Genomic DNA, 26,212 nt, shown 5'->3' on the forward strand with positions numbered 1-26,212 from the left:
TGTTTCTTTTCCTGCCACTTCATCCATTCCTTCAGTTTTGCCTTCTCGACCTTTAAGAACATACTGTGGTCCCAAGAAGAAAGTTCGTTTCGCAACGTAGAACGTCGCTGGGGAGGGAGTACTGTGGCAGCCCTTGCGATTTATTCCCCATTTTTAGTTATTTTCTAGTTTCTTTATTTATTTGTTATCAAACTAATTTCAAGCAATTTATGTTTCTTAGATACTAAAAAAAGGAATGTTGTTTATTAAAAAAAGAAATTATTTATTCTTTTGTAAGCTTGATATTAGTAAACACGTATAACTTTACAAAGTCTATTTATTTCATAAGTATAAGATAAATTAGGGAAATCATTCCCATAAGTGTACGCAGCTAGAGCCATCTACACGTGAACAGCGGCTTTCAATGTAATTGTTATTCTCCTATATTATTATTAATTAAATATTATTTTAAGTATTATTCTTTTATTTTTTATTCTTAAGTAAATCAAATTAAATATTAATTTAAATTTTGGGGGGTATCTCATAAGGTTTAGCCTTTTTCTACACTACAGAATTTCTCTTTAATAAAAAGAAAAAGATAAAACATAAAAAGTTCCGTCATGTGGAAAGAGAACGAACTATATAACCAACCTCGATAGTTGGCACATTCACTGCGTAGATTCGCGAACAAGTGATTCACGCTTTATGATTCTGGTGCGTTCGAAAAGTCATCGGGAAAGACGCATTCCAACCTGTCTGCTGTCAAGTGTACGTGTTGGCATGTTTGTAAATCGTCTAAGCATAACGAATTCGAGTTTTTCATCATTGCAATGTGTCATACGCACGACGATCATCCGCAGTGACAAATTTCAGTATACTTATCGAATAACACAAGCGACGTACATCATTAACGCGTAAAATGGCATGGTTCGGTGACAGATTATCCAGCCTCTCCAGTTTAAAGGGACAGATCACAAATTTGACGGAAGGATTCAAGGACGCTCTATCCGATAGTATCGTCGTAGACGAAATAGGTGCGCACTAATATGATTCCAGATCTCGATATTTTCGTAACGCGAATCATTCCAGCAGATGTGGGTTAGGTTACTGTCAGATGACGATTCCACTTTGCCGACCGAGAAACTATTACCGATTGGGCTCTTTAGTCACGTGGCGTAAACTGTCTCTGATCTTTGTAAAACTTTTTTAGCGACTGTAATCAAAACAGTATATACTATTGATGGATATAAAAAGAAATAGTACCTTTTTAAAATTATTTATTAGATATAAACTTCTATAAAAATATAACGCAATTGAGAACTTTATCAAGAGTTGATTCATTTTTTTAAGATATTACACATTGAATAAACTTGAAAACAGCAATTAATATTTTCATTATTCTTTTAAATTTGTTTTGTTTTTTTTTCGGCTATAAATTAGTGTTTATTAGAGTGTTTATATTATTAATTTAATTTTTGTGATTCCTTTTTAAAGGAATTAAGTATTTTAAAAATGTTATTTTATAATGTAAATTTCGTAACATTGATTAGTGCAGCTTATAAAATTTGATAATCGAATGTAATTGTGACTAATCTTTCTTTCCAGATGAACGATCAAATGCATTGAAAGAGGCAAACGAAAGATGCAGTCAATTGCAAGATCTGCTCACTACGAAAGATGCGGAGGTAAATTATTTTTGTATTACATAAATTATATTGATTATATCTTATATTTATATTATATCAACCCTTAATACGTATGCTGAGTTCGCGTAACCCGGAAGAATTTTCGAAGTTGCAATTTAACCGATCTACTTTCCGTTTTTGCAAAATATCTCTTATACTGTAACTTTTCTGGCTTTTTAATTGGCATATTCTTTTTCTTCGGACTTCAAAATATAGATTAAAAAAAAGGTTTAAAATTGATACATTTGAATCAGAGATATACGCAAATAAAGACGCCAGGATAGAAAAACCCGTGTATGCGTAAATTGGGAGTTTTTTTTACGTGTGCGTACTGAGGATTAAATATGTAATTATATGTAAATTGTATTATATATAATTTTTTATTTATATTTTTATTTTTAATGTTTGGAAAGCGCGCGTTTAAATCTTTCTAACAGTTCTTTCTTCTTTTATCGTGATATAATTTCATATATAAGTAGTCATGGAAAAAGAAGACACAGGTGATTAATTTATAACTTGATACACACATCGACTACTTTCTTCTATACGATTTTCGCTGATAACCTTTGCGGGCGTATTTGCCATGTTGAAAAAAATATTAAAAAAAGTCACACACTTGATATACGCACAGATGTCTGTTAGTCCAGATAAGGGGAAGGGGCTACGTTGTGATTAGAAATTATTTTAACAGATGTCGCGTTCCCCAATAATCGCGAACGAGTGTAGAGCAAACACCGCACATACCCCGCCTTATCCGTTATAACGATATCACGATCACGGATCTATTCGGATCGGTCGAAGACGACGGATCCGGCGGGTGGCGCGCGGGGAAGTGTGTGGGTTCCACCGGGAAGAGTGGAGAGGAAAGCTCTCTTTTAACTTTTTTTTTTTCTTTCGAGCTCCTGTCGAAGATATTTTCCGAATTGTGTGAAAGAGCGTACGATTGTGAAGCACTTTATATACCTACGTCGAGACGGCTTTTTCTACCTCCTGTAGGGAACCCCGCGGGGGAAGCGGGAGGGGGGTTTTGACGGTACCCAGGGGTCATGCGAGATAACGCATCGTGGATCGTGAGAGGTGGGGGACCGTTATCGCAATGCAAACGTAAGATAAGAGCGGCAAATGTAAACGCGCATCGTATCCACGTCCTGTATCCACGCGGCACCACCGGACTTCCTTCTAAGTGTGCTTCCTAATATTTAAGTCGGGGACCCGGGTCGTAATCGCTTTAACTACGGGACTAATGACCTCCCTTTTTTTGCGTAAACGATTACGCAAAAAAAGGGAGGAGGGGGGACGATTTTTATTATTATTAATTATATTTTGTGTATTATTCATTGCTTTATAGTTTATTAATATTTAAGGACATTGTTTATTAAGGACATGTATATATTTCAACAATGTTTTCTGAGGAAACAAAAAAGCGAAGAAAATATTAATGGATTAAATGGAAGAAGCGCAACTAAGGAGCTTGTGGCGATAATATTTGTAAAAAATAAAGAAATTAGTTAAATACATTTTTATATTATGGGATTTTGTTGTAAGATTGTACATTAATTTTAAAGAAGAGGATTATTTAAAAAAACAAAATATATAATATGTATTTCATATTAGCCTTAAATTGTTGTATTTGTAATACAACAATTTAAGGCTAAGTCGCTATCGCATAAAGTTATTTGTATCGCATTTTCTCTTGCACAATTATTAAAAAATTTATTTTTTATTATTATATTATTATATTAATTTATTATTATTATTATATTTATTATTGTATTAATATAAATACGTAACTATGTAAAGTATTTTTTAACAAAAATAAAAATAAATATTTATAGAGACATAATATGAACTTTTTATATTGTAAAAATATTAATATAGTTTTTATAATTATATTACTCAAATTATATTACTCAAACTTTATTTATACTATTATCATTTCAAAATATATATCGTAACATATATACTCTTATCATACTTATGATTAATTTTATGACGTAAATAATTACGTGGAATGTTTTCTATACTCTCCAGCTATTTTTAACAATTTGATCAAATATATGAGTCATAATTTATTTCCCTTGTTCAAGTTATATCTCAAATTTTTCAAGTGCGATAGATATGAATTTGGAATCAAAGTAAAAGAAAATTACTACAACGTCAACTTCATTTTTCCAATGTTGGGATATAAAAAATATCTCATTGTTCTCAGATTAAGCGTCCCGGAATTTATATAGCGATACTCTTTCCGAATTTTGTGGAAATCCCTTCTCAAATCGAGTGAACCGAACGTCAAAGTTCTTTCTTTCCAATCGCTCGATAACAATGGTGAAAACCGATAACATTGGTCTATAAATTTAATAAATTTACCAACTTCTTTAATTCCGATTCTTCAAACGACTTGCTCTTACTTTTCAACTTGCTCAGTTGTTATAATTAATGAAAAATTCTTTTGACGTATATCGGTAGTAAAAATTAATAATAATAAATATTAATGCCCGTACAATTACTTTTTTTTTTTAATACCGTGGCACCAAGGTGACACGCTTACAGAGAGGGAAAAACGAAGAGGAATTGTCACGTGTGTTAATATATGCAATAGCATTACGGCCTTCGGTTATTACCTTTGTACAATTAATTTTTTTTTTTTGTACACAGGATCTTAATTTATATATAACTTATGTAAGAATCATTTGTCGCGTGTGCCGCAGATTTCTCTCCTGCGCCGGCAGAATTGCGAGCTGCAGCGAACCGTCATCGAGATAAACGCAAAGTCCAAGGAATCGGTAAGAAGCTCATAATTCTGTATTAAATAACTCCGATAATCGCCGAGATGTGTGCTAACGGTCGGGAGACAGAGAGTAAAAAGAAAAAAGTGAAAAACGCCTTGTTACTATTTGCACTGGGCATGTACTCCTCGCGGTACATTTCGAGGCAGAGTGTGGAAACGCGTCTCGGCATAATTATTTGTCGTCGTCGGTTGAAAGATATGACGCTGCATGTGTCGATGGTCACGGAATGTAATCGACAGAGAACGGCCCATAGTAGCGTTCGCCCTCCCGTTCCTCTCCCTTCCTCCGATCGTCTCGCGATTTTTCCTCGGTTTCCTTTCGAACGGACGACGCGGTTTTTCGCGAACGTTCGACGCACCGTTGGTTATCACCTTTTCAAACGTAAGAACCGACTCGCGATTAGATGACCTATAAACCGCGCAGAGTGTCGCCGTGCGTCTCTCTCTCTCTCTCTCTCTCTCTCTCTCTCTCTCTCTCTCTCTCTCTCTCCCTCCCTCCCTCTCTCTCTCTCTCTCTCTCTTGGTTAACAGTTGAGGCTCCCGGGGCCTCCACATCACCGCGATAATTCATTGTTGTTACATCATTGTAATAATAGAGCGATCCATTGTCTTTAAGTTACTTTTGCTGCCGCCGCCGCCGCCGCCGCCGCTCATTAAGTTGCAAGTACGATAATGTGCGTGCGTGCGTGCGTGCGTGTGCGCGCGCGTATTCGTACGTGCGCACGTGTGTATGTGTGGAGCGAGAAGCAAATGCGTTCGCGATAACGACAACTAGCCGTTTGGCATTATTTAACAGATACCGATAGTAATTGTTAATAGCGGAAAGACCATTTTTTTTTTCCTTATCAGCGCCTAGATAAGGGACTTTTGTTCTTGTACGTCGGCGCGTACAACAATATTATTCGCAATATTATTCGATGCGTCGCGTCGCGTATTTCCCTTACATTTTCCGAAATTACGCACACGCACGCACGCACGCACGCACGCGATATATCGTCTTCACGACAACGGACGCACACACGCGCGCGCGCGCGCGCGCACGCACACGCATACACACGGACTTTGACCCCGACGGAAAGAGGAACGTGCGCCCGTAGAAAAGCACAACAAGAGAAAAGAAAATGGGAGGGCGACAAAAGATACATGTAATTAAAAAGTACTCGCGGCGAGAGACCCGAGCAGCATCGGTACATACCTGCGGCCCGGTAAATGCCACAGATTTGTTTTATGTGTCCCAACCTTTCATTGTAGAACGTGTAGCGCGTTAGGAGCGGAAGATAAGAAGGTAACCACGTCCCGCCGCGCGCTCTTACACTTTATTACGTATCTTGGATCAACAAAGGATCGGTCTCACTTGCCGTGGAATGTGTCACGAATTTCTCCGGGAAGAGAACTTCTTTTTACTTAAGTCCGGCGCGCGTATCCGACCCAATCTCTTCCCCTCTCTTCCTTCCTTCCTTCCTTCCTTCCTTCCTGCGCGTACTCGTTTTTTTTTTTTTTTTAAATATATATTTGCATTGGAGCAACTATCGGATGTCTAATATTATTACTTTGAGAACTGTGTTAAGTGAAATCGACCTTGAGCGAGATCGAGGAGCTCGAAGCCGCCAATTGCTGCAAATTGGAGAAACGACGTTGTACATTAAACTTTGTACATTAAAGTTCACGCCGTTCTTCGTTCCCTCGCTAATCGATAATCGCGACCGAAAGCACGGGAGAGGCAGGCGCACGTACGTCTCTCGGTTTTTCTTTATATCGCAATGGCAAAGAAAATGGTAGAAGGTAAGAAGGATATGTGATGATTCATCGGCCGCGCGTCGTTACGTGAGTGCATTAGTGGTATCCTTGGTATATATCGAAACGAGCGCATCAGTTCAGAAAATTGCCCGACATATTACTTCTAATTTTACTTTTAAACGACCAGGAAACCTCCGCCACCTTTGTTTTTTTTCACCTTTTGCTCCCCGATGTAGACATGACATTCGATTGACGACGAGCGCCCGAGACATTCCTCCTCCCTCCCCCCCCTCTCCCCCACCCCGCTGCGTTTACACAATGAGTAACGAGATAGCTGCGCGAGATTCCCAACAAAGCGAAAAAAAAAGGGACACAAAGTACTATAAAATAACATGTATAGAGTAACGTGTTGCAACGGTACGACACGGAGTGATCGGGTCGACTTTATCCGCGGGACATGGGAGCCTGGTCTACGCATTCGCGGATAAATTCGATTCGACGTGGGAAAACGCGAGAAACGCGCCCGTGATACAATAACGGCATTACGGATCGATCGTTTTCGTTTTAGTGGCAGACGCGCGCCATCCCCTTCCCCCCCCCCCCCCTCCAGTTTTATCATTGTCCGCCGATAACGCTCCGAGGTGTAACGATAAGTGTATCCCCGGTTCGGGGGTTGCGCACGGTTTTCCAGCCACGATAGTGGCTATGGCTACCCTCGCGATCGGCTGGCTATAAATACAGGCCGGGTCAGGGCTCCTGCGCGAAAGTTCGCCCAAGTGTGCCGTATAAAGTGCGATAAAGTTAAAAGCCGGACGCGAAAAGTCTCCTGTGTCAAATCTTACAAGGTTAGTGGTGAATTTCGTCATTTCGTTATTTCGCCGATCGCGTTCCTCGCGTTCCTCGACGCCCTCGCTCCGCTCGTTCTCAATTTATTTTATCGCGTATAGCTAGTCGAGCTCGTTTCTTTCTTCTTCTTCTTTTTTTTTTTTTTTTTTTTAATACAAATTTACATTCTTTTATGTTTCTTTTCCGCGCCGCTCGCTCCGCATCCCGCAATCGATCTCATTAATTAGAAATTTCATGGTTTCGTAAGCAGTACGACGCTAGAAAATTATTGGAGGGATAGAGGAGACCGTAGAAGGGGTAAAAGCCTGTAGAGGGTCGCCTCAGGGACGTGCGGAAGAATAATATCGGTGGTACGCCATTAACATAGCGCTGTACATATTCGCGAAGATACAATTACGATCTGCAGTTTCTTCAGGGTGTAGTAATTTGATTAAGAAGTTGTGAAATTTAAATATGTAATAAAGTTGGAAGGTTAATAACTTTAAGTTAACTGAAAGTTAAATTTTAAATGAGTTGGCTTTTAATTTTAGTGAATTATTTTCGAAGCACACGAACTTAAACCTTTCTCCCCGAGTTACAAATTTACCTACTCGAAAGAATTGTAAAAGAAAAAAAATACATTATCACGAAAGCAATATTTCTTTGTTACTTTATTTTAGAGCCAGAATATACTTGATTTACGAACGAAGTATTAATTTTATTTGATTAATGCATATTGCAGTTGTTAGTCATATTTAAATTAATCGAAGTTAAAAAAAAAACGTATACTATTTTAATATTATATAATGTTTTCAAAAATAAACTTTTAATTTTTAACTTAATTTAATCGTAACATAACTTTTAACCGAATTAGTTTTTTGTTCGTGTAACTTTTTACGTATAAAATAAATTAATTTTATAATCCATCAACTTGAATTTAATTTAAAATTAAGAAAAAATATAAAATTAACCGACCCCGAGTTTCTTATTATTTTTTTCGACGTTGGTCTACTTCCTATTCCTTTTTTTTCTCTTCGAAAACGAAATTTTCATTCGCGAGATGAATCAGCAACAGCAATAACTAATATGTCACATTATCGTAAAATAGCGTGTAATATTTATGTTTTTCCTTTTGGTATCCCTCAATGATTCATTGGTGTCTCGTTGACAATGGGTATAACTCCTTTCAGTTTTAAATTGTATTTCTAATCGTTTTTCCCTCCGAGCGTGCAGGCGGAAGAGTCTCCGTGCCGATCTTCCTACAAGCGATTGCCGTGGTGTGCTCTCGTTAAAATATTCTCCCATTTCCTTCAGCTGTGCCCGCAGCGAACGCGTTGCCATAGGGGCCGATAAAAAATGTCCTGTCGACGCCTGCGTTAATAACAGCGACGTGTCGCGCGTTCGTACACGGCCGCGTTCTAATGACATTGATAGCGGACTAGTCTAGTTACGTTACGCACGACTTCGAAATAATTTTGCCCGACCGTTTACGTAACAGCGACTCCTCGTGACTTTGACTCTAGGAATGTTTATTGCCGAAGGAATATTACCCAACAAATTGAATCGCCCGTTCGATTAATCGACGCACTGTCGTATCGATGTATCGTTATACATTTTTACGTTGCTCTTCGTGTTATTCATAAAAAAAGTTTTTTACTGATGTAGACAGGTTTCTTGACATCACAATGTATTGCTAATTTTTGTATCCGCTAGAATTTTGCTTGTCACGTACAGAATTTATAAATTCTGCTTCTGTCAGTCAAATTAATTAAGTGCAATACATATACATATCACAGTATTTGCTAATTATTTATCTATCTCGGCAAAATTTTACATACATGTAATTTTTGATTAAAGTCGCAAGATCCGTTTCTTTGAGTGTTCCGTTTAAGCGAATTCCGCTTCCCTCTCCTATACGGGATGGAGATTTAGGAGAGAAGGAAAAGCGCTACGCGTAAATACGCTATACGTGGGTATACCCGCGAAGGCCACCCTCGCGGTCGCGAGGCGGCTTGCGGTTATTAAACAAATTTCGCAACGTAGCGTAGTAAGAAAAAAAAAAGGGGGGGGGGAAGAGTCGCGAGGCGCGCGCGAGAGAAATGTCGGTTTTTTTTTTCTCTTCAGAAACACATTCCCGTGCCATCGCCGTGACATTATATTCGAGGAGGGAGGAGGAGATCCTGCGAGAGTTGCTCCGGCACGAAATCGCGCGCGTATGCACATGCCACGCGTACTCCTCTCGCACGATCTTACGTGTGCATCGCCCCGCGTAACCTCCACTTAGCCCCTTCCCCTCCGTCCTCCTCCTTCTCCTCCTCCTCCTCCACCACCTCCAGCTTTGCTAGAGTCGCGCTAGCTGGTGGAAGGTGGAACTCTCGAGACGTACAGTCATTCGGCGACGAGCGCGCGACGTGCACCTCGCAAGCGAACGCGCGCGCCAACCTGTGTGACGGATGGTCCGTCCCTCTCCCCTCCAGAGGGATAGAGAACGAGAGAGAGAGAGAGATGGCTTCGGTCGCGAGGGTCGCTTCTGCCCATCCTCGGAACTGTCATACCACCACGTCGGCGTGTCGCGAGTTACCTGGAGAACGGAACGGGAGACACACGCTGCGCACGATGACGACATCGATCTTCCGACCTGCGTAACCCAAACGTAAGCCGCAATTTCACATTCGTCTCTCCGCCGCGAGGACGGAAACGATTTTTATTTCCCGATCGCTTCTGCGAAACTGGCGCTTTTTCTTCTTCTTAGATTAGCGCGCTCTTCTCTCTTTCTCTCTCTCTCTCTTTTTCTTTCGTTTACTTAACACGTTCCGTCTTCCATGCGCGCGCGCACGAGATACACGTCATAATCATAAATTTTCACGAAGCTCCGCGACACGACGATGAAATAACGAAAACGCACGACTTTCCTATCGCGCCATTATTTCGCGCGCAAAGCGATGACCAGGCAACTTATCGCGCGCACGCGCGCATCCACCGACGGGGCTATTTCGTAAGTTCCGAGGAGTTTCCCAGGAGTTTCCTCCCTTCCCCCCCTCCCGCGCCCTGCCACGTAATTCTCAATATTGTTTCCTCTATCGCGCGGAAAATTTACAAGCGCATTCAATTTATATCGAACATTATTAAAGATATATAACTTCGTTCCGCAGCGTTTGTGCGCTCGCGTGTTCCCCTCCCTCCCTCCCCCTCCCCACCCCTCGTCTTCTTGCAATCCCAAGGAGTTTGTCGAGCGACCGACATTCCGAAGATTAGAAACGCTTACACTGATAGAAAAATGTGTGTGTTGTGTTTGTAACCATAATTGCATGGTAAAATAATTCTAGTTGGAAATTTCTTTTTTCCTTCAAGTAATTATCACTACTATATTGGTAATAATAACTATGTATTTATAGTAAATGCTTATAATTATCATTTTATTATTATCATTATACAACTAACTATTAAAAATCTTCATTTTGGTTATAGCAATCATATCAGTCGCATAAACCAATATTACGGTTATAAGAACTATAAAAATATGGTTGTAAAAATATAAAAATAAGTTAATCCAAAAGCGATTATAAATTATAGTGACGTTATGGTTACCGCAACTATTTTTTACCTGTCAGCTTAGCGAGGCATTCTTTTCAATATAAAAGTAATAACGTTTGTTTCGCGCGTCCCTCCCCCCGCACTGCGCTCCTCGCCCCCAACGCACCGATAATATCTCTTGCACGTTTTATTACAGCTGCGATATATGTATATATAGCCGCGCAATAGCGAGATGACAAAGTTACCGTCGAGATTTCCGCCCCCTCGAGCTAATGCCAATTTCAAAAATCACTCCCGAGATAAAAAAGCGTTTGCGTGGCTTCTTCCCGTGAAACTGTCTCATTTTCCGTTCCAATGAATCTAATATTATTACAATTTTTTTTTTTAACAAAAGCATATTATTACATCGAAATTATCTATACGATATTGCATTTTTTTGAAAAATTCCGAGTGACGCGGAAAGCCGCAGGAGAGACCGGAAGGAGAGCGGAGATGCAATTTTTCCGTGGCGACGGACGTTTAGGAAAATGCGAACGTCGGTGGTGGATTCGAGAATACATTTATTTTAATTTCGTCGCGGCATTACGTGGCCACGTTGAATTTGCGCCTTTTTTTTTTTTTGCGTCAAGCCGCCGCGGCTCGCGCGGAGTTATCGGTTAAGTTAAGATAATGCGCGAAGGACAAGCTTACCTATGATTACTTAACCAACGGCTCGTACGACGTCGGACGACAGTATCGTCGTGCCAGTTGCAAAAATCAGTATATTACTTGCAAACGATAAAAGTGCGCATTGCCGCGCGCACTTATCGTGCATCAGTCGAAATATATTTAAAAAAAAAAAGAACCAAACGGTCCGACTTGCGTAGACATCGCGTACATGCTTCGGTGACTGGTGTTAAAACTACTCGAAATTTTATATGAGGTACACGAGGAAGCGTCGAAATATATATTCTAAAACGAATACCCGCCGTTTCGTCTGCCCGTTTTTTCCGTGCCGTCGTCGTTCCGATACGCGAGAGTCCCGCGTGCGATAGCGAATGATCGATATTTCCTCTGTTTAACTTGTTAAAATAGAACAAGTCGACGTGACTTGAGGTAATAATTAGGGGATTCGTTAAAAAAAGGGGGGGAGGGGCCTATCGTTAAGGGGCCGTCCTTTGCGCGCGAGACGAGCGGTTTTTGTGCACGCCTGTACCGTACCGTAAGACACAAACGTTCGACGTTATATTACGTAGGCGTACTTTGAATTTTCGACATCGGAAATTTAGGTCTATTGATATAAGTGAGGCACACACTAGGCAGGCAGGCACGTATGCAGATGCGGCCTGGAGGGAAGGGGTTAAAGGATTCTGTGTACGTGGTAAAAAGTATTATGGGCTATTCATTCGCCTTCGCTCACAATGGGGATATAAGAACGCCACGTCCGTGCATTCATTCGTTTCGAAGACTTTCAAGTATTGTCGTCGGCATTAATAAACATAAGTGTTAAACCGGAGGACGCGATCGGATATATGGATATATGTGGCTGAAACGGATCATAGATGGATTAAACGACGTTCGAAGATCTCGATACTCCGTTTCTCTCGGGGGATTTGAAAGATCTTACCTTCCTTACTAATATTATATATAATAATTAGGGATAACAATAATTAGCTCTAGAGTGCCACTCATATTTTTTTAATACTTTTATACTTATTACTCTGAAAATTCAGCCGTGAAATTAAGAGTTTTTTTTTTACATTCTTTTTTTTCATTATTTATATTATTTTTTACATTATTTTGTTTTCTACTTTATATGATGTATGTATTCGAATAATTGAATTAATAATTGAACGCTACTTTAATGTGGATAAAATCTTATTAAATGTTACTTTAAGCTATCAGAATTTTAAGCTATCGCAACTGTAGAGGAAAGTTATACTAACATAGACATTTAGGGCCGGTTGTTCCAACTTCTTGGTAAACTTACCTATCAGGTATGTGTCTATCTTCATTTTTTTTCTAAAATAAATAAAGACAGACACATATTTACCTGATAGGTAAGTTTACCAAGAAGTTGAAACCGACCCTTAATATTCTTTTTTCAAGCCAATCAGGATTATTTAAGATTCAGATAATTTCTCTATTTTGCCGAGGCTGCTTCAAATTTGGACAAAAATGTTTCGGATACTATAATGGTATAATTGTGCACCTAAATGTTAACAAAATATATTGGACTTCTTAGAGTTCAAAACTTTTCGGAAAATATAACCGCTTATCAGTGATCAAATAATCTGATTAAACAGAGAAAAACAGGTTGGTTTCCGGAAGATTAAAACAATATTCTTTTATTTCTCAGAAACTAAACATTATACTTTTTACTAACATTAGAGTTTCGTAATTAATAATAAGGTTAGAAAGTTAATTAATTTTAATTTATCTTCAACTACTTATTTTTTAAGATGCACAAACTTTTATTAATTTTTTTTCTAAAATAACAATTTATCTATATAAAGGAAAAAAATTCAATCATGTAAATTTAATTAACAAATAAAATATTAAATTTAAAAAAAATACATTATAGTATTAGTCAGTATCGTATATCAGTATTGGAGTTGCGTAAATTAATTTTTTTTTACCTAAATTAATTACGTTCACGTTGTTTATATCTTTTATTAAACTGCGTTCACGTTGCAACATTAGATTTTTATTCACAATAAAGATTTGCACAAATACGTCTAGTGTTGGCTCTCATTGGCGGTATACTCTTAATGTTTTTTTTTAAACTAAATTAAGTCTACAAAAATTGCCGTATCATCCTTGAAGACGCCTTTTAGCTTGCATTTATGTTTTATTTTTAACTTCTGTTAAAAAATACAATCCAAAAAGAAAGCGGCATGTCGGCATTGGTGATTTTTTTTTCTGTGAAATAAATTAGCACTTTCCTCCAAATTTGAATTAGCACTCGGGTGAGGATTCGGCGGTACACTCCGCAGGGGTAACATTGATCGAATTAATAAGAGCGACGGTTAATCGGTCGTCATCCGCGCAGAGCGAGAGACGCTCTTTTTCTCTAACATTGATCAAAGATCAAGAACGTCTGGTGTCGAGGCGTCGCGGCGAATCTTCGTGCAATCTGCGACACGTTATTTTTTTCGACCGCGCTCCGGCCAGCGCACGTACTCGCTGACTCCCGTCGGCTCGTCTCCGATGACGACGACTTCTCGCCTCGAGAAACGCGCTGAGCTCTAACTTCTCAGTATCCAACACCAGAGACGCGGTGTGTTATTCGCTACGTTCGTTGATAATATGCTGCTGCTTCTCGCGCGTCGGTTCGCGCGCGTCTTCATCTGCCCCGCGTGTTTCCGCTAAATTAATCTATATATTTCGTGAACCACGTTCGCTCGAGGCGAACGTGTTCGTTGCGGGAGGAACACGTTTCGATTTCGCCGATCTCCCATCGACCGGGCAAATTCTATTATCGCGTCGCGCGAGCGAGCCGACCGATGGAATATCCATGATCCGGGGCATTACTTGACACAGGATATTCGACAATGCGAGGGTCATGCGACTCCGAAACCGGAAGTAGTAACCTGCGATTCTCATTCGAACGAGACCGACCGCTTTCCCCTCCTCCCCATCCCACCGCGTAGCGTCGGGCACGAATCGCCGGCTCTCGACTCGATCGTTGCTGAAATTTCTTTTTTTTTTTTTGCTTCCTAACCGATCGAGATATTTCCAGGACGGCCCGACGCGACTGCACAGCCGCGTAACCGTAGAACGTCGGCTTTTATTTACCCTCGCGCGTGAAGACTCGCGCGGCCTCCGAATACACACGCGTTTCTGTCTCGGCGCGGCGCGGCGCCGCGAGGCGTGTATGATGATGATGATGCAGGCGAGGCCTCCCGGGGTACGCAACAATCGTGAGAGTTGCTTGTTATTTATCAGCATTATTTGCTGAACCCTGAACCACTGGCGCGCGATGAACATCGCGGCGGCGCTCGACATCGCGTGCGCGTGCGTGTACGTGTGTGCGATGTCGCGACCACGCGGTTACGTCACCGGCATCGTGGACATTATTATGTTCCTACTGACGCAGGTATACAATATGCCTCTGCCACGCTATTAGAGCAGGCTGCGTTAACCTGAAACCCCTCTTCGCGCAAGCGAAGTGTGCGTTTCATAACGTCGCGGACGCGCGCGCGCGCGCGCGCGAAAGAAAGAAACATAAAAATATACCTGTAAGCGATATATCCCTTATTAACAGCAAAAGAGAAAAATGAAAAATGCGCAAAGTGACGCGAGTCGTTTCGCATGTCGCGTCCTTGCTCACCTCTCTTTGCTAATGCCGGAGGAAGAAAAAACGCCTCGAAAAAGAAGAGGAAAAAGAAGAAGAGAAAAAAGACAAGAGGAGGAGAAGAAGAAGAGAAGCATCTTCTCCTCGCTGATGAGCGCGAACGAGGTGGCGATGCGTTAACGGGGGCTGTCGCCCCCGTTAAATCTCGAAGTTATACGTACATATCTAATCCACTTAATCATATTACACTGAGAGAAAGAAATAGTTGCATTTACCATAATTTATATATAGTTATTTTTGACCGTGACAATATTTTTATAGTTAAATTAACAATATAAATTATAGTTAACTTAGCACTATATTATTGTTACAATAGCTATAGCATTTGTTCGTACAACCATATGTATGGTAGAAATTATTATAATTTATAGTAAACTTTTTAGTTTATAGTAAAATTTGTTGGCAACCCTGTTTGGCACAACTATACATATATGGTTATTTACACTAACATTATAGCAATAATAACTATAAAAATGATATTTGCAACTATAATTATTTTACTATGCAATTATAGTTGCAAATATTAGACACTTTTCTCTCAGTGTAGGCGACGAGATATCCGCGCGACGATTCGCAATCGGCCGCTCGCGTCGTCCCAGTTGGGAGCGGGGAGAGAGAGAGAGAGAGAGAGAGAGAGAGAGATAGAGAGCACGTGTGTCCCGTGTCGCGTTATATTGCACCGTAATAGCGATTTCATTACCGGCCCGTATGCACATACACGTAGAGTAACATCTGCACGCCGAATCGAAACGCGTGCTGGAGCGCGAGCTCTATTAGAAATTCGTTCCCCCTAGTCGACCCGTTCTACTCGCTCCTTTTGTTCCCTCTTTCTCCTCCCCCTCCTCCACCTCTTCCTCTCCTCTCTTCTGCCTTTTTCTTCTTCTCGTACTTGCTGCAACTTAAACCGCAGCACGTATGACGGCCGTGTACGCGCCGCCGTCGTGCACCTCGTTGGTTTTTCATTCGCGCGAGATTACGATAACTCGCGCGCGAGTTTACATTGCGATTGATAGCAACTTCCTTTCCCACGCTTAGTATCAGGATTGCGCGTTATCTGCGATGCGCGCGCCGAACGGCGCGATGCGCGCGTTGCGACCGGTGTTTACCGGTGTACAGATATCGCGTGGCATTGAGGGGAGGGGGGGGAAAAAAAAGAGGAAAGAAATGTTCGCGGAGCGGTTAACGGCGGGAAGAGAAGAAGATACTTTTCGGCGAATCCGGCTGACGCGACGATCAAAAAGTCGCTCGTAAAGGCCGCACGTACGGCGAAATCGCGCTGGCGCGGCTCGACCAAGTTTTTTCCTCCCCCTCTTCACCCCCCCTCCTTCCTCAGCTCCCACCCCTCTATTCCGCGACGCGATAATCGCCGTCCTGAAATAACAAATTCCATTCATTGAATTATTCAGCTTTATGGCTTCGCTTTTCATTTGCACACAAAACGTACGGACATTTTTACATCGGTTTCGTGTAATAGCGCGAGCGAGCAGAAGTCGTAATTACCCGGCCGGTCGACGGTTTTTGCGGCGCTGCTCGTCCGCAACGTCGACGCGGGAGCCGATGTGAGAAGCGGGCCTCGCCCCGACGTATAATAATTGTATCGCGCTTCTGCGACCGTGTAAAGTTTTAATACCGTCGGTCGCGTGCGTCGTCGTCGTCGACGACACTCTCGAACGTACGCCGTAACCGCGCGTGTAAAACGAATAAAAAGAAAAGACGGAGGAAAGGCGGAGAGGGTCTTTCGTGAGCGCCGTATGCAAGTCAAACGACGCATTATTCCTTGACCTGACCCAACGAAACCTCCTTTCATATTCATTAGCCCCACTTCGGCCCCGCCGCCTTTGGACCACGAAACGAAACGCAACCCGAGTGTCTCTCCGATGCAACGCATGCACGAATCGATTTGTGCGAGAGATTACCGGAGGTAAAAAAAAAATATTTTCGAAAAAAAAAGCCAGCTCCACGTAAACGAAGGAGTTAAACGGACGTGAAATAACAATCTCTCTCCCTCTCTCTCTCTCTCTCTTCGGTTATGCAGTCGGTGTACTTTCAACGTCGAAGATTCTTCTTTCCCTCCCCGAGCTTGTTTTCCCGAGCGTCAGGAGGATGAAAAATCGCGCTGACCAATCGAAATGCCTAGAGGCTTATAGAAGAAACGGTATCATTGTTCCCGTTTGATATCGCTAATCGCGCGATATCGAACGCGGATAATCCCCCAAAGCCGTTCTCCGATCCGCGCTTTTCTTCGTCGAACGCTCCTCGATCGCCTTTCCACATCTTTTTCCTCATTTCTTCCTCGACTCGAGCTGGACGGAGGTGTGTCAGATGAGATCGATATTTTATCGCGCAGCAGGATCGTCCGGGCAACAATGCTATTCCCGCGTTGCAGGGCCGTATGCATAACGTCCGTGCGCGCCATTAGCATCTCGTCACGAACGTGTGTCGTTCACGTTCACGAAAAGATTTCCGTATCGGTTACGCATCTGCGTTGGAATGGGACACGCGCTGACCCCGAATGTGTTCCGTTCCCCCCCCTCCCCCCCTCTTCTCCCCTCCAAAAGAGCTCTGCCCATTGTAGAGACAAATGAGAGAAACTCTTCTGCCATAGAAATCCAATTGTCCCGACTTCCTTCCTATTATCGAGGTCTCTTGCCCTCTTCACCCGCAAAGATACATCTGTGCGCGATATATGATATGTAGATCTTGCTGATAGAGCTGCGCTCAGCTGGGATGTAAATTAGGTACGAATCGACTTTCAAAATTCATCCAGATCGAAAGAAAATGGAGACGACTCGGCGCGGGCATCTCCGTAATCCTAATCTTTTTGTTGCAGAGGGATGCGAGCCATGCCGACGAGAGCGAAGGGATCTTCTGGGATCCGTCGTGTATCGACAATCGCAACGCGAGGAATCAGAATCATGTACGCCAACTGCAGGAGCAGTTGGCACAAGCCACCGTGAAAGTGCGCGAATTAGAATGCGAGCTGAAGCACGTTCAGAAGGTAATAATTGTCAACGGCAATACGTTACCTCGTGACGCGATGTTACAAGTTGGTGGAAATAATTAATGTACAGGTGAACAACACGTCCTTCAAGGATGATATATCCGACGGGCATCAGAAGGCTGAGGTCGTACGGGCGAAACAGGACATGCTGAACCGCATAATACAAATGGAAGAGAAGGTACTGCGCGATACGCGTTCTTTTTTTCTTTTTTTTTTTTACGGTCGTTTTTCCGCGATGATTCTAAATTTTAAATAAGGACGAGCTTATACAGTCACGGTAGAATTAAAGAGGGGACGAAATCGTGTAAGAGATAAAAAGCCAGAGATAAAATGTAAAGTTATGTAATCAAAGAGAGGAAGAAAAATATACACTTTTTTCGTGAAAAGAGTTAGACATTTCGGACACGTGAGGATTTAATGCTATTTTAAACAATTTATTTTTAATTAATTACTTTTATGTTATGTGTGCGCTACGAGTAAGAAGATTTGTCTTCTGTATTCAATCTTTTAAAATTATTTTATTAAGTTCCTTAAAAGTTTCTTTATTAATGGCATTTTTGTGGTATTTTGAATAACAAGAGATCTCTCTTTTTTTTTAATTTACGAAAGATAATTTTAAACAATCTACGTGCGTAATAAAAATTCTATTGAATTACATTACTTCTTAACGATATTCAATATCGACATTTTTCTTAGACTCGAGAAGCAGAACGGAACGCTAAACATATCCAATTGGACGAGGCCAGTCTTATCAGTGATTTCCGTTCGGTAATCTCAAAGTTAAATTCACGCGAAAAGTTCGATTTAATCAGCGGAGCGCTAAAGGCCTTACAAATCGAAAATGAGACGCATGAAAAAATTAAGGATCATGAAAAATCCGACGAAGAACTCGAGAAAGCCGGCGACCTCGAGTATAATTCTTTAGCTGTCAGGCATACAAGTACGCAACAAGACAAGACGCATGATACGACCGAAGAATTTTCGATCAATAAAGAGGAGATGTTGCAGAAGAGAATCGAGGAACTCCAAAATGAAAATAAATGCCTTCTGGACTCTATGGAAAAATTGGACGAGGAACATACGCAGTCGATTGGTAAGTATATAGCACAGTCTTTCTTACATGTTTCTCGACAGTCACAGTTTTCGTTTAATAATTTTGCCACCGCCAAAAGCTATACAGTGACATAAATGTTCGATTTTTGTGCAGAGAAACTATTGTCACTCAAAGAGGAAATTAATAAGAAGCATCGCTCTCTGCAAAATGCGTACGAGCAACTTTCCGTGGATTACAACGAGGCCCAGAAAAGAATAATTGAATTGCGAAACGATATGTCGAAACGCGATAAAAATACCTGTACGGAAACGATTCATCAGTTTGTTCAGACGGATAATGCGGATAAATCGGACAAGCACATTCAAATAGCCGTTTCCTCGGAAGAGACGAACGCGGTATCGGAAACGAGCACTCTACACGATATTACTGAGAAAGTTAAAACGATTTTAAAGAACTCTACCATAAGTAGCATCGAGCCGACGGAATCGATCTTCGAAGCTGTTGCGAGACAGTACGTTGATGCTAAATGGAAACTAGATGTTTTAGAAAGGAAGGTGACAGAGGTCACCAGAGATCTGAAAGAAACCGAGGAGATGAAAGATGGTTTGCAAATGGAATGCGAGGAACTTCAGTCTCACATCGATTCGTTACTGTTAGAGCAAAATATGAGAATGAAAGGGCCGTGTCAGGGCTTAGAGCCGAATTTGCCGTCTATTCCCGAGGCGAGCGAGGAACGAGTGGCTTCTCTGGAAATGGACGTTGAATTTTTGCGGGAGGAAGTGAAACGCCTCACGACCGAGAACAAAATGATACGAGAAACAGGTTCAGCTTTGACGCTTACTGTGCAAAGTAACGAAGTGCCTTTACCAAACAACGATGACTCACAAGGAGATATAAATCACAAGCTATGTACATTTATTGAGAAAGATAAAGAGCTTCCAATAGCTTTAGAAAAGAGCTCGAATGAAGATATAACGTCGATCGAGCAATTGAAACTCGATCATGAAAGCGTGATGAAAGAATTAAAGCTGTCGGTATCAAAAACAGAGCTATTAGAAACTGACCTTGCGTCTTTGCAAGACATTGTAAATAAATTGACAGAAGAAAACAAATATTTGTTACAAAAGAACGAACGCATGTATGCGCAATTACAGAAAAAAATCTTGGAAGAAAATGATCTGCAAGAAGAAAACGGTTATCTGTTAGAGAGTTTGAAGACACAGTTTGACATGGCCGTTGGCCAGAAATTGAAATTGGAAAACGATATTTTAAGTCAGGAAGAAGATTTGGAAGCGATGCAGACTCAAATTGATATGAGAGAATCTGAAATAGCAAAATTGAATCAGGATAACGATAAATTAATTAAAGAAAATATATCTCTGTCAGAGCAATTAACCGCTACGCACGATGAGTCCTTGGATAAGATAGAGCTGTTGAACACAGAAATGTCGTTGCTCCAGCAGGAACATGAAGATTTGAAACAGGAGGTGTTGATTTATAAAGAAGAATTACCGGTACTGAAGGAGAAGTTATACAAGGCGGAGCAACATTATACAGAACTGGAAAACGAATATCATGTATTAAAGAAGCAAAACGAGCAAATCGAGTTACATAAGAAGGATATTCAAAATCAAGTAGTAGGACTCGAAAACGAGGCAAGTCTCAAAGAACCATTGACTGAAGAATTGAATTTACTGCGAAACAGATGTAAGCTTTTGGAGCAACAAGTAGAAATGCTTCGCGCTAAAGAAACACAGGAATTAAAAAAAAATGAACTAGCGGAGATATCTTTGGCAAACACAGACAAAACTAATACAGCGGGAGAACTTTCAACTACGGAAGATAACTTAATCGGAATGGAAAACACAGTTGCGGACGTGAAAGCGAGATTAGAAAACCAAGATTTAACGACGACAGATATGAATGTAACATCTAACGAACGACAAATGTTTAGATCAATTATCGACGAAGAGAGGCGAGAAAGAGATATCATAAAAGAACATAACAAAAACTTGACGGATGAAATTAATGATTTGCAAAGCAAGTTACAAGTCGCTTTCGAGAATAATAAAGAATCAGCTGAGATGGCTAAACAAACTATTGAAGGTCTCTCTCACATCATTCGAGAAAAAGATCAGGAGATAAATGTTTTACAAGTTGAGATAACTCGCGCGCAGAATATCATCGCGCAATCTTCGAGCGAGCTTGCCGCGATCCAGAACCAAAAGACTGAAGTCGAACAACTCGTTTCCGTGAAACACAACGAAAGTTTACAATATCAAAACGAAATACAAAAGCTGATTCAACGTGTGAATGAACAAGCGGCTCATATCCAGCAATTGGTTTCCGAAAGAACGGCGAACGAGATGCGTAATAAGGCGAACGTAGAAGATCGGCATGATGGAAATGATGATTCCAGGCAGAGTATTGAAATTGTGGCTCTAAATAAAAAATGCGATGCCTTAGAAGCCGCTCTCATCCAAGAACAGACAAACACCAGAATCCTGCAGAATCAGCTTACTGAAATTCAAAACAAAGAAGCTAATTCCGCTAAGGAATTGGAAAGACTGAGGACGCATTTGGTCGAAATGGAATCCAGCTATACGGAGGAAGCCCTAATCGCCGAGAATAACCGTCAGGAGTTGGAAGCGAGATTGTTGCAGGCTGAGGAAAAAGTAAAAAGTAGCTCGACCGCCTTCACATCGGCAAATATCAGGGCCAATCAACAGGTGGAAACGTTGCAGCAACAAATAGCCCTGATTACGCAACAGAGGGATCAGATACAGGCGAAATTGTCCGCCGCAGAAGATAACATTCAATTACAGTCTGTCTCTTTGACTAACTTGCAAATAGTCTTGGAGCAGTTTCAACAAGGTGAGTAATAATAGTTTTATATAATATCATTGTTACAATATATCACATATCAGCAATGCGTGTATTGCCTTCATATCGTAAATATTATAGTAATTGTATATATGTATAGTCCTCAAATACTATGATATATTGGTCACATACTTACAGATAAAGAACGTGACATTATGGCGACCACAGAAAGACTTCGATCCCGACTCACTGAGTCATATGAGAAACAAGATAAATTATCAGATGACATTTCGAATCTACAGGTTTGCCTTAATATTTTTTTTGTGTATTCGTCTATAATAATTGGATTAAATTTATTTTTTATAAAATACATATTTCTTATATTTTTAAATCTAAATATATATGTCGCACGTGTGTATGCTTACAGCAACAGTTACGTGAGGCTAGAGAAGGCTTGAAAGCTGCCTCTAGATTAAGCGAACAACTCGAAAAGAAGGACGAGCAACTCGAGCTAGCCAACGAGGAAGGTAATTATTATCAAAGTTTATGTATTTTTGGCATTGCCTGCATCTTGTTCCTTGTTTATGGCATGATTAATGTTTTCCGATTCAATTGTTTTATGCATCATGAGAAGCAAGTTGAGAATGAATTTTTTTTATCGTGATACAGAAGGCTGGCCACGTTTTTTTTTCTTACACGCGTTTCTGCTTTTATTTTAACCCATTGACTGGCAAAGATTGGCAAAACTTGAGTCGCGCACTACGGCACCAATTTAATAATATGTCAAATAAAAATTCTACGTTATATACAATATAGTAATCCTATATTATATATAATATAGTAATATATTATAAAAAAGCATGAAAATCATCAAAGCAATTCGATAGTGTCATCAATAATTCTGCTGTCTCACGACAATTTTGTGCTGTCACTGGAGAGTGCAATCTTGATAATAATAAAAAGAAATTAACTTTGTGCAAATATATTTTGTGGTTAAAGTCAAATTCATTGCTAAGTTGTGCTACGAACGCAAAACTCGCAGCACATTTAATAAATAAATCAATCTATATGAGATTCATACGTAAAAAATTTCGTGCTCTTTCTCTCTCCAATGATAGCGACATTGAAGTTTCTTCACAGCTGCTACGATGATAAATCGGCAAAATATTCGGATACGCGCATTATCGAAGACGTTACTAAATTCTCACTCTGCAGATCTCTGAACGGAATACGTCAATCTTATATATTATATATATATATGGCTTCTTTGTAAATAACATAAAGCACACCGCACAGGATACGTTTGAAAATGATTTAGGTGGCACCGGAAGGGACGTAGTTCGCATATTACCGTATACACACATACAATCGAGGAGAGGATACGATAAAGCGTGCATTGTTGAGAACACAGACGAACTATAGTGTAGAATTATCAGTGCATTCGCGTTCTGTGACTAATCTGCGAAAGCAAACACGTACACAATCCGGTGATGTAGTCAAATATCAGCTGGTAATTCTGGGATTTGTAACAGTAGCCCAGGATTCTTGCTGGTATCTGGCTACGAACTGGATAATCGCCTTGCATACTCACAAATCACCTATTGGTTGGTTCATGCAATTGCCGCTGGTGCTGGTTTTTTCTGCACTTTATCACATGCGAGTTTCTTGTTTTTTTTCCTGTTGGTGATTCTAACGAAAAAAAAGTAAACGGAAAATTTTTTAAAAATATCAGAGCGGGATTAATGTTGCACCTTTTTTTGTACACGATGATAAGCTCGGTATTGCCTGTTTTTTCATTCGATCTGGTCATTCTAGATTTCTATTTCGTCGTTGTTATTTTGCAATTAATTGCGATTCCCTTATGAAAAAGTACTATTGGACTATTTCCAATAGGACTATTCGCCAAAAAACTACTGAAAACTATTGGAACTAATAGTAATACTATTGGACACACTATTAGTTTCAATAGTTTTCAGTAGTTTTTTGGCGAATAGTCCAATTAGTCCAATAGTATTTTTTTATAAGGGCTACATTGGCTAATTAACTATGATTGAATGGCTGTATATCTCATAGCAATTCTAGTAGCAATCCGATTTTTGTTTTAGAACAAATTTTTATCTTATTACTTTGTACCTGTAGTAGGTATTACCTTGTTTTCATTTTACATTGTATAATAAGGCTATTGTAATTACTCTACACAATAATGTAATTTGATGTATTGAAGTGCATGCAAAATACCGATGTACACAACAAAATATACGTATTTTGTAATTTTTCAAACGTACTCTACATATGTGTAAGCTAACTACTATATTAACGATATTATATGGTTGAACGTCGAATCGTGACATCAGATTGCCCGAAATGATCACAGTCATGTACTAATTATAGCAATAGGTAGGATTGTTTCAAAATAATTGCCACTGATTTTTATCTACAAATCCCCCGATTAGTGTTAATTAATAATTTTTCGAAACATAAATACATCGAAGCTTTAATTAATTTCTGTATGATCGGAGATAAAAACTGAAGAGCGATCCGAGATATAATTAAATAATAAACTCTCACGCGTCTTTATATGTTATATTGTGTGTAAATGTCAGATATAAATGTAGAATTAAATGGGAATAAAAAAAATGCAAAAAATCTTTTATGTAAATGAGTAACGCATAATCATGATTTGGTAGCGATGGCAGTGGGTAATCTCATGCGGTAACTGTGAGCGTGTAAATACGAAAAGCTCATATTACCTCGTGGGGTTTCCCACCCGTTACCAAGATTCGTCAAAATTATAAATTTAAAATCGGTCAGAGATTTTTAACAGTTAGAAAAATCGGTCGTTTTTCCTTGAGTTTTAAAAGCAAAACAAATTCACGGCGCGTGTCACAATTCTTCTTTTTTTTTCTTAGCTAAATAAATAAATCACGTAAATTTTAGAGAAGTGGCAAAAGATAAAGCGTATGTAAGGTTTGCTCTTTTTCCTCTCTTTCTATCCCTTTCTCGGAAACTCCGTTAAAACGTGCTCTGGTACGTGACTCCGGAGTACGGATCGTTTTACTAAACCGCTTCTTTAATTCTAGTGGCATGCGCGCAACCTTAGTTTCGTAGAAACGGCATGATAAACGAAGAATGCAGCATGAGCAACTTAAGGCGCAGGCGAGAGTATTGCATCAGGTACTGGTGTGATATCGAGGCAACCAGTACTTGTGTTATACTTACGCTCGTGTCTTTCCGAGCTACCAATTCGAGACAACTTTACAACGATGGATACCGCGCATGGTGTACATAGAAAATCTGAAAAATATTCCGCAATCGTAATTCCTCCCTACACGAGTATCAACCAAGCTCCACAAAGATTCTCGACAATTGCCCGCGAAATGTGTCTCCTTTATCTTTTTTACTTTTCTTTCTCAAACAGAAATTTGTGTTTCTTTTTAAAAAAAACGTTCGATTATTTGTTTTAATTGTATTAATAATGAGATAAATTATATTTGTGTAATATTCGTTTCTAGTGGCGCGATTGCAAGCGTCCTTGAATTCCGCTGACCAAAAGATGAAAGAGGCAACGGAACATGATGAGGGAAAAGTCGATAAGTGAGTAAATCCCATTTCCACTTTTAACGAAACGAATGAAAGTAACCTTCTGGATAATTCTTACAGAGTTCTCATAAAAAATCTTCTTTTGGGCTACTTATCCTCGGCCACATCGGACAAGTCTTCGATCCTCAGAGTCTTTGCCAACGTTTTGGACTTTACAGAGTCGGAGAAAGACAAGACCGGTTTGAACAGCGTGACGGCGCATGGCAATCAAAATAACGGCGCCTCTTCAAAAGTACATAGACTTACTTATCAATTTTATTGTAACCGATCAATATCATCCTCTTTGCACTCGAAAGTTGATCAATTGTGGTCACGTCACTGATACCTAACGTTTCATATCTTGCAGGATCAGGAAGCATCTTTATCAACGGCCTTTGTGAGATTTCTAGAAAGCGAATCCAAGCCGAAGCCTCAGTTACCCGCTTTGCCTATCGTGAATTCAGTAAGTAACAACAATACCTTGGCGTGATGATACAGCATTAAAAACAGCATTCTCATTATACGCTACAATTGCAGTCTTCGTCGCGACCAGGATATAATAATAAACAACAGTCGTCGTCGTCATCTACATTACTGTTGTCCAACGTTGCTCTTCCAACATTCCCAGACTTTATTCCAGCTAGAAATACGGGATCCATTTTGAAGGAAGTGTTGAAGGACAGTTGATATTAAGGGCATTAAATTAAATATGTTACATGTACAAATACTAAAATTAGAAATTATAATATACTCGATTGCATTTCCTATCAATCTGCGATGGTTATTTCCATTACTGAATCCCACTTCAATCACCTTGCACACCATCTTGATATATCTTAAGTAAATATGTTCACACGATTGTATTCATACA

General features: G+C 40.1%; 1 protein-coding gene across 3 annotated transcripts; it reads left to right on the forward strand.

Annotated features, from left to right (window-relative positions):
• The first annotated feature begins 410 nt into the window (after positions 1-410).
• Positions 411-26,112, forward strand: LOC105833495 (thyroid receptor-interacting protein 11). 3 transcript variants are annotated; one of them, XM_028194031.2, is made up of 13 exons: positions 411-1,013; positions 1,585-1,664; positions 4,373-4,447; positions 17,715-17,882; positions 17,956-18,063; positions 18,582-18,978; positions 19,093-21,813; positions 21,961-22,064; positions 22,190-22,289; positions 25,275-25,356; positions 25,423-25,594; positions 25,709-25,804; positions 25,879-26,112. In XM_028194031.2, the coding sequence occupies exons 1-13, from the start codon at positions 899-901 to the stop codon at positions 26,026-26,028; spliced, it is 4,368 nt and encodes a 1,455-aa protein (XP_028049832.1). In that variant the 5' UTR covers positions 411-898; the 3' UTR covers positions 26,029-26,112. The 3 variants fall into 3 exon arrangements, with proteins under 3 accessions (XP_028049832.1, XP_028049835.1, XP_028049837.1); XM_028194034.2 differs by lacking the exons at positions 411-1,013; positions 1,585-1,664; positions 4,373-4,447 and adding an exon at positions 7,869-9,667; XM_028194036.2 differs by lacking the exons at positions 411-1,013; positions 1,585-1,664; positions 4,373-4,447 and adding an exon at positions 15,387-17,622.
• The last annotated feature ends 100 nt before the right edge of the window (positions 26,113-26,212 follow it).

The sequence above is a fragment of the Monomorium pharaonis genome, chromosome 3 (genome assembly GCF_013373865.1).
Source record: "Monomorium pharaonis isolate MP-MQ-018 chromosome 3, ASM1337386v2, whole genome shotgun sequence".
NCBI lineage: Eukaryota > Metazoa > Arthropoda > Insecta > Hymenoptera > Formicidae > Monomorium > Monomorium pharaonis.